General features: G+C 42.6%; 1 protein-coding gene and 1 long non-coding RNA gene across 2 annotated transcripts; both read left to right on the top strand.

The window, feature by feature from the left end:
- Positions 1 to 1652: 1652 nt before the first annotated feature.
- Positions 1653 to 4494, top strand: LOC139537148 (transmembrane protein 88-like). The gene is made up of 3 exons (XM_071338105.1): positions 1653 to 2195; positions 3179 to 3564; positions 3723 to 4494. The coding sequence occupies exons 2-3, from the start codon at positions 3190 to 3192 to the stop codon at positions 3999 to 4001; spliced, it is 654 nt and encodes a 217-aa protein (XP_071194206.1). The 5' UTR covers positions 1653 to 2195; positions 3179 to 3189; the 3' UTR covers positions 4002 to 4494.
- Positions 4495 to 5629: 1135 nt separating this feature from the next.
- LOC139537147 (uncharacterized) lies at positions 5630 to 13193 on the top strand. The gene is made up of 3 exons (XR_011667472.1): positions 5630 to 5873; positions 6745 to 6853; positions 13179 to 13193. It is a non-coding gene; the product is annotated as an uncharacterized lncRNA (long non-coding RNA).
- Positions 13194 to 14046: the final 853 nt, after the last annotated feature.

Here is a 14046-nt window from a genome sequence, read left to right as displayed (position 1 = left end):
TTGATGTATTATTGTTGGGGACATGGGAATAGAAAACCTTTAGTTTAAAGAGGATGCAGGGACAACTCATCCTAGACCTATGGATAGAGCAGGATATCCTGGTTCCTAAGACAGGAAGACTGGTCTTCTTCTTCCTCTAGCAACCCTACACCTCTCAACATACACAAAAGGCTGTATTATCACCTTTCTTTCTTCTCCTCAGCCCCCTCCTTTATTCAATCGCTCCCTCTCATTCCAGAGGGAACTCCTATCTGCCCACTGAAGAAATAAACAAACTTGCCCAGACTGAGATGGAAAAAAACCTGGAAAAACATCCAATACTAATTCTCACTCTTTGAACTAAACTCCCACTGGTCTCTTATCAATCTGGTGATCCTCTCCTTCTCCTGCCACATCACTCCGTTCTACCCCATCCACATTTCCTATTCGTTTTCTGAACCTGGTGTTCTGTTTTTCATCAAGACAGCAAGTGCCAGTCCCCTTTCCTTCTTGACCTTCAACACAACATTAAAACAAATATGTCTTGTATGGCCCAGGCAGCCACTGTCCCTACCTACCTTCTACATAGTTCATTTTTTCAGTTCCGTGTTCTGTCTCGGGGTCTGTATACTATAGTGCTATTAGAAGCTGCGTCTTATCTTTGTGCAATCAGTGAGTTCCCTCCCCCGTCATCTATATCTCACTCAGTAGTAGATAGGAATGTATGGATCTTATGTAAGAAACGATCCATGTTCTGAACATGTATAGCAAATGTAAAACAGATGTACTGGATCGGATTATCTTGCAATGGAGACACATTACAAAACTTTAACAGTTTATTTCCGTCTTATCACCATCTCACTAAATTACACATTCCTTTTTTAAATGCTTAAATGTACTTATTTCAGAAAGTTCCACTCTACTGTTTGTTCTCATGTGTTTAGGATTTTATTATCCACACATTTTCAATATTAGAATACAGAAGTTAGTGGTTGTAGTGACTTCAGCAGAAGGTAGTGGTTAGTGGTTGTAGTGACTTCAGCAGAAGGTAGTGGTTAGTGGTTGTAGTGACTTCAGCAGAAGGTAGTGATTAGTGGTTGTAGTGACTTCAGCAGAAGGTAGTGGTTAGTGGTTGTAGTGACTTCAGCAGAAGGTAGTGATTAGTGGTTGTAGTGACTTCAGCAGAAGGTAGTGGTTAGTGGTTGTAGTGACTTCAGCAGAAGGTAGTGGTCAGTGGTTGTAGTGACTTCAGCAGAAGGTAGTGGTTAGTGGTTGTAGTGACTTCAGCAGAAGGTAGTGATTAGTGGTTGTAGTGACTTCAGCAGAAGGTAGTGGTTAGTGGTTGTAGTGACTTCAGCAGAAGGTAGTGATTAGTGGTTGTAGTGACTTCAGCAGAAGGTAGTGGTTAGTGGTTGTAGTGACTTCAGCAGAAGGTAGTGGTCAGTGGTTGTAGTGACTTCAGCAGAAGGTAGTGATTAGTGGTTGTAGTGACTGCTGGAGTTTGGCCCTCACCCCTGACTCCTAATCTATCCAAATAAACACTCTCTCCCTCTCTGGAGTGACTGCCTTCCCATCCCTCCCCACCCCCTCGCTCCCCACTGGGTGCAGGGGTTATCAGTGTAATCCCTCCTGTGTTCCCCCGCCCTTCCCAAATACCATCACCAACCCCTAACACACCCCAGCTGCCTCTGTACCCACCAGCACCACAGCAGCCCACAGACACGCACCCAGCAGAGAGGAGGAGACAGGCAGGAGACAGAGGGGAGACTCAGTGACTAACCAAACTGGAGTAAAAGTGAGGAAACGGCACGGCAGGAAATGAAGAGCCAGAGCCAAGCAGGAAAGCAAAATTTGCCTTAACTGTGCAGAACATCGAATTCAGCACAAAGCAAAAGAGAACGATAGTCACACTGACTGAGGGCTGTGAGGACACAAAGCATCTTCTGAATACCTGGAGTTTACCTTCTGAAAGACCAGGATACAGCAGAGAAAGGTCTAAACCCTCATCATAAGGCTATTAACCTCCACCTGATCAATACCATCACTCTGACCTCGGGATCTGGATGTTCATGTAGTGGAGACCGACCTCTTCTTCTCTCCACGGGCGTTCTCAAAGTGGGAGGACAGCTTAAAGAACAGAGTACATTCTCATCGTCTCACCGCTACTGTGAGAGGAGAGAGAAACAGATCCTCAGAACTACTCCACCAATCACACAGTGAGTAAACACATCTCACTGTGGTCGTTATGGGTGTCCAGGGATGAAGGAGGGACATGGAAACTAAAACTGAACATCCTAACAAAGATCATGGTCGACTCTCTTGCAGCGTATAGTGTTTATGCTGCTAGTGCATGTTTGGGTGTGATGAGACACTTAGCATTTGGCATTGTATTACAGGACAGTTGAATAACTTTATTTGAAGGGTTTTAATTCACCCGTTCATTGCTAGATTCATATGGAGACTGAATGGAAAATGAACTATTTAAATCCATGATCCTTTTCACCATTATGTTCTCAGAGGTCATACATGCTACCTTCCTCTCAATACCAACAGTCTAGTATTAGATTTGTGACCATTACACATGGCTGAGGTACCACCCCACTTCTAAAGACAACTGGAAAGTTGGGTGAAATATATATTTTTTAAAGTCCATTATAATGATCCGTTTTCATTTAAAATCCAACTTAACTAAAGGTTGTTGACTGTTAAAATTAGTGGTAGAGGGTTTCTCAGAAGGGGTGTTTGAGGGGGGGGGGCTTGTTCCTGGCTCATTGTTCTGAGACTGTAGTCATCCAGGAGACTGGGGGTGGGGCCAAGGGAAGTCTATTTCCTACCTCCCCGAGTTGCGTAGTTATCTGTGTTTTCTTTCCGCAGCTCTCACCAGTGTACTTTAGGAAACTTTGCTACTCTCACTTTAATGGAGCGACATTCAGAGGCTTTTTTCACTCTGTTATGTAAAAACATGGGCATGCCAAACAGATTCCTTTCTGTAAAGGGGATTCATTATCAGGCTCCCAGTCTATGTAACTGCAACTACTAAGGCACCCTAACAGAAGAGCAGTAACAGGCCCTCCCAATACCACTTAACCCATAACCAACTGCACTGCCACTGGTAATAATGATTATACAATTGTACTGTATGATACGCACATTAATTAATTCATTAATTAAACAACCCTAATCATTTTGTTTTCTGAAGGCCCAGGGAGGATGAGTCTGTCGAGAAACGGGACCCTGGAGAAGGGCATCACCCAGCTGAATCACATTCATAATGGGGAACCTCTGTCATCACTGCCATCCCACCTCCAGCACACAGGCTCTGTGACCTCTGTACCAAGGTCACCCACGGGGGGGTCAGGAGTGGTGGTGCCACCCCCGTACTCAGTGGTGGGCAGCGCATCAGGGGGTACGAACGCCCCTCTGGAGCTGAGAGGCTCTCTGGACTGCTGGGCGTGCTCAGTACTGGTGACGGCTCAGAACCTGATCATCGCACTGGTCAACGGCACACTGGCCAGCGTCGTGTTCGGCACTATCTTGACCCCAGCACTGGTCATGGTCGTGTTTGGCTTCCTGTGTCACTCCACGGTAAGACTGCCATCCAGGAAGGAAGTATGTGTGTCTCAGAGAGATAGAGACAGAGAGGAAAGAGTCAAAGACACGCGGGGAGAAAGAGCATGAGTCACCACCTGAACATTGCAGTGTGACACATGAGTGGTTTTAATATGTGTATATGTCGTCCCCAGGTGCAGCCCAATGGCACGTCCCTGTACTGTTCAGACCTGCTGGATGACGGTGGCTGTGTGGCCCTGCTGGTGGTGGGCTTCATCCTGGTCACCCCCCTCCTGGTCCTGGCTCTGGCTGCCTACTGCCGCCTGGCCCGCCACCTCCAACTGGGCCTCTGCTTCATCCCCTATAGCAGGGCCGTATACAAGAACCTGCCTGCCTCGCGCCACCGTGGAGGGGACTGCTGCGGCCAGCATGGGGCCTCAGAGGGGGAGGGCAAAGGCAGTGTGTGGGTGTGAGTAGAGTAGATGTTGACCCAACCACCGATGCAGGGTCAGATAACATTTTCTTCCTCCTTATGGTTAAGGTTAGGATTGGGGGTCAAGTAATCTGATCCTAGATCTGTGGATAGGGGCAACTTGTATTTTGAGCTGGGAGGGGAGGAATGTGAAGGAATGGAGAAAGAAAACAGAGCATGAGGTGTGGAGATTATGGACAACTTTCATATGTCTGTAGGTCTGGGGGTGGTGTGGAGGTGGATCTTACAATACACTGGTTCTTTTATAAGTAGAGAGCAAAGGTGAAGCTGTAAAAACACACAACTATGCTACATGAAGTACTATCAAATATCCCTGTAACTATGCTGTAATTCAATGTCACATTATTACGTTCGTTTTTTAAATATTCATTAATGCTGTACTTTTATTATGTTATGCTTGTTTAGAATAAAATATTCCATCATATCGAAAAAGTTGCTTAGTGTGTTAAAGAAATAAAGAAAAGGGAATCAGGTTCTGTTGTGGACTGTCTGGCATGAAATGGCAACATCTCCCTCTAGTGGATCACAAGATGTCCTCTACCATGACATCACCTCACAAGCCTGTGGGTTACCAAGGCTACCATCTCTCTGATGCCATTTGGCAGCTGTCAAATATTGACTCTTTAATCCAAGTTTTAATGGAGTTTTAGTCACAAGTACATCATATAAATGGTGTACAGAATCAATCAAAAAGCTTTTTATGACATCGCTTCACTCAGTAACTGTAAGGGTTTACCTGTATTCCCTTGTTGGGCTTGTATATAATGATGACATTCATAGAAAACTGTTGACAACCTATACTCATCATTTGTGGATAACAAAAACAGTTGTCATGCAGTAATAAATACATGAGTAACTTGCCAAATGTGTTTTTTTAAGTAAGCTAAAACAATTAACTTCTGTCATGTTTATATAATCATGGCCTGTGAATAGCTGTTGTAACGTAATTGAGAATACTTGGAAAAAATACTTTGAGTATATTACAGGCTTTCTAATTGCCCATTATAGCAATAGAATGGTATTAAAAAGCTATGCCAATTTCATATAAACAACTACAAAATAACCTATTTTCTCCCTGCCAGCTGTTGTGCTCTATGTCAGCTGTTGGAAAGTTCACTGCTCAGGGTCACCAATGGTCAGCGTTGTTCTGCCTGTCATTCAAAATAGGTTATTCAGAAACAGGCAGGTAAGGACATCTTTCAGACATGATCAACGTTATGATTGCCTTTTGTGTTGGTTGCATGCACTGGTGTCCTCGTGTTGATGATGGACAAGATAATAACAGCATATGTTGACCTTTAAAAAAAGAAATACATTTTGTATCTTTGTATCTCTATGTGGAGGTACAATATGCAGAATAAAGTGTTTTACATATTAGTGTAGGTAAACACACCATCTTGACTAACATTGCATCCCTTACCAATTAGATCACCATTCATGTCCTTGTTTTTAATCGTTTTTTACAAGGGAACATAGCACTTCACTTGAAATCTATTTACTGACAACACTAAGTTGCCAACACACACATACACTGTAAGTGTGGGGACAGCGTCAGGGGAAGCATGTTTTGTTTTGTGGCCACGCGCTGAGGGATTAGCTATTTAAAGACGCAGAGTCGACAGTGGAAAATTTCCATGCCCTCGTTGTATCAATGAGAGAGTGATAGACGCTCTACCAGGGACAAGACAGGTTGCATTTACAGCATCAGTGGTCAGAGGAATGAGCTCTGACTGCCTCGTGACATCAAACCAGAAGATCAGACATCAAAGAGCAAATGATACAATTATCTAGAGAACTCCAACCAAACCTACAAACTAAACAAGTTCATACCATTTTGATATTTGATTTACAGGTGAGTTATAGACTATTCTATTCTGTTGGCTATTCAATAGCACCATGACATACAGGGATATTTCAATGTTTTGTTTTCACATTTCGTATTAGGTTGATGTAACCTTCATACAGTTATTGATTGGTTGTAGGGTATGGCTACATTTGACTATTGTGATTTTTTACATTTGAGTAATTGGGTTTCAGAGGGAGTAAGAGGACAAATATCTTAATGGCCCAATGCAGTCATTATATAAATATAATTTCTGGGTACCAATTAAATATCTTAGTGTAGTCTAATAGTTTTCCATTAAAATTGACAAAAAAATGCTTTTTTAGCCAAAAACTATTTCTCAAGCAAGAAAACTGAAAACTAGCCATTTTCAGAGAGGTTTGGAACGCTTTTTGTTATTGGTCTATTAACAAACGTACAAAACTCCTGCCCATGCAAACCTGCTGAATAGAAGGTCCTGTGTAGACTGCATTTTCAACCAGCAACTATCAGGAAATCAAACAATGATCAAATTTGTTCACACTTTTACAGTGTTAGTTTCATCAGCTACTGTACAATGTGATACAAAACACAAGAAAACATCATTGGGCCTTTAAAATATTTGAAAGGCTATTGAAATTCAGAATTATTGCTCTTACACAATTTCTTAATTTGCATATAGCCCAGGCCTACTTTAGACATGAGCTATTTTGTGCATAACAACACACAGAATTTCTCATTTTAAGATCAGAATTTAGAGAAATAAAAATGCAGTCATTAATTTCTGCATTGAATTCCGTTATGGGATACTGAGAGATCTGTCTGCCTTTGCGTAAATTGCTCTAGTTTCAATGGCAACAACAGATTATGCTACTGCCGGTTTATGTAACTGTCTTTTCAGAGAACGCAGTGTATCAATAGCCTACTGTAGCTTACCGGTTGACAGCAACAAGTCTGGCATGTGAACAAGTGTAGCACCCTCTGGACAGCACCTTGATACAGTAAGCAAAGTAAGTGCACTTGCCCTGTAACCTTAGGGTTGCTGATCTCTACACTTATTTGCTACTGGTGGCAGCAGCTCACCTTTGTAGTGCACCTGCTGTGCACTTCTTATCCACCATTGGGGTTTGTCCTGCAGGTCTGCCTCACAAAAGACTAGCCTACAGTGTTTTGTCCCTGCACAGAGGTTAAGTCTGCACCCCCTAAATGTCTATACTTGTATCAGGTAGGACTATGTGAAATCATTGATATGGAACCTCACATTATTTCAGAATTGTGGGCACAAACTGAAATAGACCTAGGAAAACACACACAAGCAATAACAGCTTAGTTGGGCATGTGGGGATCACCATGTTGAGGTTGCCTTGTCCTGTACTGTAAAGGAGAGAGATCTGAGATTAGATCATCTTGTTGGCAGTGTTTTCCCTTGTTCTCACAATTCCCTGAAGAAACACGCTAAGCCTCCTGGGATTTGCTGCTCGCCATAATTTAAGGTTACTTTCGTAACCACGGTTCTCAGATAATATGAGTGAGACGTACAGTGCCTTGCAAAAGTATTCATCGTCCTTTGCATTTTTACTATTTTGTTGCATTACAGCCTGTTATTTAAATTGATTTTTATTTGGATTTCATGTAATGGACATACACAAAATAGTCAAAATTGGTGAAGTGAAATGAAAAAAAGAACTTGTTTAAAATATATATTTTTTTTAAACCCGGAAAAGTGGTGCGTACATTTGTATTCACCCCTTTGCTATGAAGGCCCTAAATAAGATCTGGTGCAACCAATTTCCTTCAGAAGTCACATAATTAGTTAAATAAAGTCCACCTGTGTGCAATCTAAGTGTCACATGATCTGTCACATGATCTAAGTAAATACAGTTGAAGTCGGAAGTTTACATACACCTAAGCCAAATACATTTAAACTCCGTTTTTCACAATTCCTGACTTTTAATCCTGGTAAAAATTCCCTGTCTTGGGTCAGTTAGGATCACCACTTTATTTTAAGAATGTGAAATGTCAGAATAATAGTAGAGAGAATGATTTATTTCAGCTTTTATTTCTTTCATCACATTCCCAGTGTGTGAGAAGATTACATACACTCAATTAGTATTTGGTAGCATTGCCTTTAAATTGTTTAACTTGTGTCAAGTGTTTCGGGTAGCCTTCCAAAGCTTCCGACAATAAGTTGGGTGAATTTTGGCCCATTCCTCCTGACAGAGCTGGTGTAACTGAGTCATGTTTGTAGGCCTCCTTGCTCATACACGCTTTTTCAGTTCTGCTCACAAATTGTCTACGGGATTGAGGTCAGGGCTTTGTGATGGCCACTCCAATACCTTGACTTTGTTGTCCTTAAGCCATTTTACCACAACTTTTGAAGTAAGCTTGGGGTCATTGTCCATTTGGAAGACCCATTTGCGACCAAGCTTTAACTTCCTGACTGATGTCTTGAGATGTTGCGTCAATATATCCACATAATTTTCCTCCCTCGTGATGCCATCTATTTTGTGATGTGCACCAGTCCCTCCTGCAGCAAAGCACCCCCACAACATGATGCTGCCACCCCCGTGCTTCATGGTTGGGATGGTGTTCTTCGGCTTGCAAGACTGCCCCTTTTTCCTCCAAACATAATGATGGTCATTATGGCCAAACAGTTCTATTTTTGTTTCATCAGACCAGAGGACATTCCTCCAAAAAGTACGATCTTTGTCCCCATGTGCAGTTGCAAACCGTAGTCTGGCTTTATTATGGCGGTTTGGGAGCAGTGGCTTCTTCCTTGCTGAGCAGCCTTTCAGGTTATGTCGATATAGGACTCATTTGACTGTGGATATATATACTTTTGTACCTGTTTCCTCCAGCATCTTCACAAGGTCCTTTGCTGTTAATCTGGGATTGATTTGCAACTTTCGCACCAAAGTACGTTCATCTCTAGGAGACAGAGCTCGTCTCCTTCCTGAGCGGTACGGTATGATGGCTGCATCCCATGGTGTTTATACTTGCGTACTATTGTTTGTACAGATGAACGTGGTACCTTCAGGCATTTGGAAATTGCTCCCAAGGATGAACCAGACTTGTGGAGGTCTACAATTTTTTTCTGAGGTCTTGAAGGATTTCTTTTGATTTTCCCATGATGTCAAGCAAAGAGGCACTGAGTTTGAAGGTAGGCCTTGAAATACATCCAAAGGTACACCTCCAATTGACTCAAATGATGTCTGACCCACTGGAATTGTGATACAGTGAATTATAAGTGAAATAATCTGTCTGTAAACAATTGTTGGAAAAATTACTTGTGTCATGCACAAAGTAGATGTCCTAACCGAATTGCAAAAACTATAGTTTGTTAAAAACAAATTGTGGAGTGGTTGAAAAACGAGTTTTAATGACTCCAAAAGGGTATGTAAACTTTTGACTTCAACTGTATACACCTGTTCTGAAAGGCCCCCGAGTCTTGAACACCACTAAACAAGGGGCACCACCAAGCAAGCTGCACCATGAAGACCAAGGAGCTCTCCAAACAAGTCAGGGACAAATAAGAAAGATCAGGGTTGGGTTCTAAAAAAAAATCTAAAACTTTGAACATCCAATGGCGCACCATTAAATCCATTATTAAAAAATGGAAAGAATATGGCACCACAACAAACCTGCCAAGAGAGGGCCGCCCACCAAAACTCACAGACCAGGCATGGAGGGCATCAATCAGAGGCAACAAAGAGACCAAAGATAACCCTGAAGGAGCTGCAAATCTCCACAGCGGAGATTGGAGTATCTGTCCATAGGAGTATCTGTCCACTCTTCCGTAGAGCTGCTTAAAGAATAAAATAAGCAAATACGTTTGGTGTTTGCAAAATGCATGTGTGAGACTCCCCAAACATATGGAAGAAGGTACTCTGGTCAGATGAGACTAAAATTTTGCTTTTTGGCCATCAAGGAAAGCGCAAACCCAACACCCTCCATCACCCCGAGAACACCATCCCCACAATGAAGCATGGTGGTGGCAGCATCATGCTGTGGGGATGTTTTCCATTGGCAGGGACTGGCACCCAATTTACCTACCTCACCCCCCATACTGCTTTTATTTATTTACTTTTCTGCTCTTTTGCACACCAGTATCTCTACTTGCACATGATCATCTGATGATTTATCACTCCAGTGTTAATCTGCTAAATTGTACTTATTCGATTTATTGCCTACCTCCTCATGCCTTTTGCACACATTGTATATAGATTCTCTTTTTTTCTACCATGTTATTGACTTGTTTATTGTTTACTCCATGTGCAACTCTGTGTTGTTGTCTGTTCACACTGCTATGCTTTATCTTGGCCAGGTCGCAGTTGCAAATGAGAACTTGTTCTCAACTAGCCTACCTGGTTAAATAAAGGTGAAATAAAAATAAATAAAAAAACTGGGAAACTGGTCAGAATTGAAAGAATGATGGATGGCGCTAAATATAGGGAAATTCTTGAGGGAAACCAGTTTCAGTCTTCCAGAGATTTGAGACTGGGACGGAGGTTCACCTTCCAGCAGGACAATGACCCTAAGTATACTGCTAAAGCAACACTTTAGTGGTTTAAGGGGAAACATTTACATGTCTTGGAATGGCCTAGTTAAAGCCCAGACCTCAAATCATTTGAGAATCTGTGGTATGACTTAAAGATTGTTGTACACCAGCGGTACCCATCCAACCTGAAGGAGCTGAAGCAGTTTTGCCTTGAAAAATGGGCAAAAATCCCAGTGGCTAGATGTGCCAAGCTTATAGTGACATGCCCCAAGACCTGCAGCTGTAATTTTTGAGCTGCAGCTGTAATACTTTTGCAAGCCACTGTACACTACATGACTAAAAGTATGTGGACATCTGCTCGAACACCAAAATCATGGGCATTAATATGGAGTTGGTGCCCCCTTTGCTGCTACAACAGCCTCCACTCTGGGAAGGCTTTCCACTAAATGTTGGAACATTGCTGCAGGGACTTTTTTCCATTCAGCCACAAGACCATTAGTGGGGTTGGGCACTGATGTTGGGCGATTACGCCTTGCTCACAGTCGGCATTTCAATTAATCCCAAAGGTGTTCAATAGGGTTGAGGTCAGGGCTCTTTGCAGGCCAGTCAAATTCTTCCACATCGATCTCGACAAACCATTTCTGTTTGAACCTCGCTTTGTGCACAGGGGCATTGTTATGCTGAAACAGGAAAGGGTCTTCCCCAAACTGTTGCCACAAAGTTGGAAGCACAGAATCATCTAGAATACCCTGGTATGCTGTAGCGTTAAGATTTCCCTTCACTGGAACTAAGGGGCCTAGCCCAAACCATGAAAAACAGCCCCAGACCATTATTCCTCCTCCACCAAACTTTAAAGTTGGCTCTATGCATTGGGGCAGGTAGTGTTCTCCTGGCATCCACCAGACCCAGATTCGTCTGTCGGACTTCCAAATTGTGAAGTGGGATTCATCACTCCAGAGAACACGTTTCCACTGCTCCAGAGTCCAATAACGTCAACACCACTCCAGCCGACGCTTGGCATTGGCATGGTGATCTTCTATGCGGCTGCTTGGCCATGGAAACCCATTTCATGAAGCTCCCGACGAACAGTTCTTGTGCTGATGTTGCTTCCAAAGACAGTTTGGAAATCGGTAGTGAGTGTTGCAACTGAGGACCCACTTCAATTTGCTTACCGCCCCAATAGATCCACAGACGATGCAATCGCCATCGCACTGCACACTGCCCTATCCCATCTGGACAAGAGGATTACCTGTGTATTCCTGGGGCGGCAGGTAGCCTAGTGCGCTCCCAAGTGCGGATAATCCAAACGAACCGAACTAAGGGGGAAAACGCGCCAGAGTTCGGAACAAACGCACCAAATCAATGTGTTGTGAAGGCCCCATTAGAGTAGAAAATGAATTCTACTTGAAGCTGAAACTTTCCTTTCGGTCAGTTCTTCAACACAGGAACAAGAGCTAAGGTCCTACATTTGGGAGCGTTAACCTTGCGGTTTGCCTGAGAACAGTTAAGAATGGAAGACAGGGATCAAGTCACGCTGAGGAGAGCTTCAGGAGCGTAGTGAGCTTCCGCTAGGAAGAGAGGCGAGAAGGACGAGTGTTGCCTTGTAAAGAGGGAGGGGATCTCTGTCTGCGACAGACATTGTGTGATTGATTCTTCCTAGTAGTCATCTGACTGGAGAAAATCCCATTGTGATACATCAAAATAAGAATTTAAAAGAGAACATCCATTGAGAAACACTTACCTGAACAGACCTGAAGCTTAGGAAACTTTACCAGTGGAAATCAACTTTCATAAAAGGATAACTAGAGTTTATTTGCTCTATAACATGTACTTTGTACAGTCACAACATAGTTGGATAATGTAAACAGAAATGTATGAGCTACGTAACTTACCACTGGGCAAAAATTGGTTGAATCAACGTTCTTTCCACGTCATTTCAACAACAAAAAATCTATGTGGTGACGTTGAATCAAAGTGGAAAACTGATTGGATTTGCAAAAAGTCATCAAAGTAAAGGAATGTCGTCTTTTTGTCACTCAACTTTGAACCTAAATCCAATGCCATGCATAGCCATGGGAGGTAGGGGTGCTGCAGCACCCCCTGAAAAATCAGATTTTTTTTTGTTGTAATAAACATTTTTTGGGGGGTTGAAAAAAAATACAACATTCACAAAAGTAGTGCACTGGGCCTTTAATAGTCCTATATTAGCCCGATATAGCCATCTGCTGCGTGGGAAAAACCCAGAAAAAAAATCGCACCACCCCCAAACTACTTCCCGACAATATTGTGATTTGTTTTGTTTTTACGTTACTTGATAACTCAACCAAATGTACATCAAAACCAGACGTTGAACTGAGGTCTGTGCCTAGTGGGTTATTTCATTTAAAAGCTCCCTTTGATGAATTGTCTGTTTTTAAGCTATTCGATCTTCTGTCATAGCTGGAAGTAATCATTTAAATGGTTCACGGCCTCCAGGGTCCAAAATATTAAGAAAATACCATTAAGCTATCACTCTCTCTCTCTTTCTCTCTCTCTCTCTCTCTCTCCTAAACATAAAAACTATCAATATATTTTATTATGATAGTCCTAAAACCAAACCAGAATGACACATTTAGGGAAAGTTTGGAGTGTGTCAGTTTTAGAAATGTATAACAACTCAATTTTGCTGGTGCAATTCATATAGAGGGATGAGTAGCTCTTAAATTCCCTGAAAAAGGCTCATTATTCATTTGCAATATGGTTGTTGAAGTTTTCTCTGTTTTCAGGTTTTGAAAGGTATAGAGTACCGAGTGCTAATGCTTCTTTTAAATAACAAAATCCTTGTTCTCTCTTTTCAGACTGGCTCCTCGAGCTGCTGCGCCCATGGGTGTGAAGGTTCTCCAGTGTTTTCCCTGGTACAGGAGGTGTAAAGACAGAGGCAAGGGCAGACACTGCCCCCCTAAAGCAGGTAACAACACCAACTACAGTTTTTGCAGGAGTGTGATGCCTACAGTGGCTTGCAAAAGTATTCATCCCCATTGGTATTTTTCCTATTTTGTTGCCTTACAACCTGGAATTAAAATACATTTTTGGGGGGTTTGTATCATTTGATTTACACAACATGCCTACCACTTTGAAGATGCAAAATATTTTTGGGGTGAAACAAACAAGAAATAAGACAAAAAAACAGAACTTGAGCGTGCATAACTATTCACCCCCCAAAGTCTATACTTTGTTGAGCCACCTTTTGCAGCAATTACAGCTGCAAGTCTCTTGGGGTATGTCTCTATAAGCTTGACACATCTAGCCACTGGGATGTTTGCCCATTCTTCAAGGCAAAACTGCTCCAGCTCCTTCAAGTTGGATGGGTTCCGCTGGTGCAATCTTTAAGTCATACCACAGATTCTCCATTGGATTGAGGTCCCAGTCTCAAATCTCTGGAAGACTGAAACAGGTTTCCCTCATGAACTACCCTGTATTTAGCGCCATCCATCATTCTTTCAATTCTGACCAGTTTCCCAGTCCCTGCCAATGGAAAACATCCCCACAGCATGATGCTGCCACCACCATGCTTCGTTGTGGGGATGTTGTTCTCGGGGTGATGAGAGGTGTTGGGTTTGCTCTTTCCTTGATGGCCAAAAAGCTACATTTTAGTCTCATCTGACCAGAGTACCTTCTTCCATATGTTTGGGGAGTCTTCCGTAAAGCCCAGCTCTGTGGAGTGTA

The sequence above is a fragment of the Salvelinus alpinus genome, chromosome 13 (genome assembly GCF_045679555.1).
Source record: "Salvelinus alpinus chromosome 13, SLU_Salpinus.1, whole genome shotgun sequence".
Classification (NCBI taxonomy): Eukaryota; Metazoa; Chordata; class Actinopteri; order Salmoniformes; family Salmonidae; genus Salvelinus; species Salvelinus alpinus.
This window is presented reverse-complemented; position numbering and strand designations above follow the sequence as displayed.

Excerpts from the sequence above, each read along its gene's own strand:
- LOC139537148 (XM_071338105.1), top strand. The coding sequence starts at position 3,190 with ATGAGTCTGTCGAGAAACGGGACCCTGGAGAAGGGCATCACCCAGCTG. Across the intron at positions 3,565-3,722 it reads GCTTCCTGTGTCACTCCACG|GTGCAGCCCAATGGCACGTC; the intron begins GTAAGACTGCCA and ends TGTCGTCCCCAG.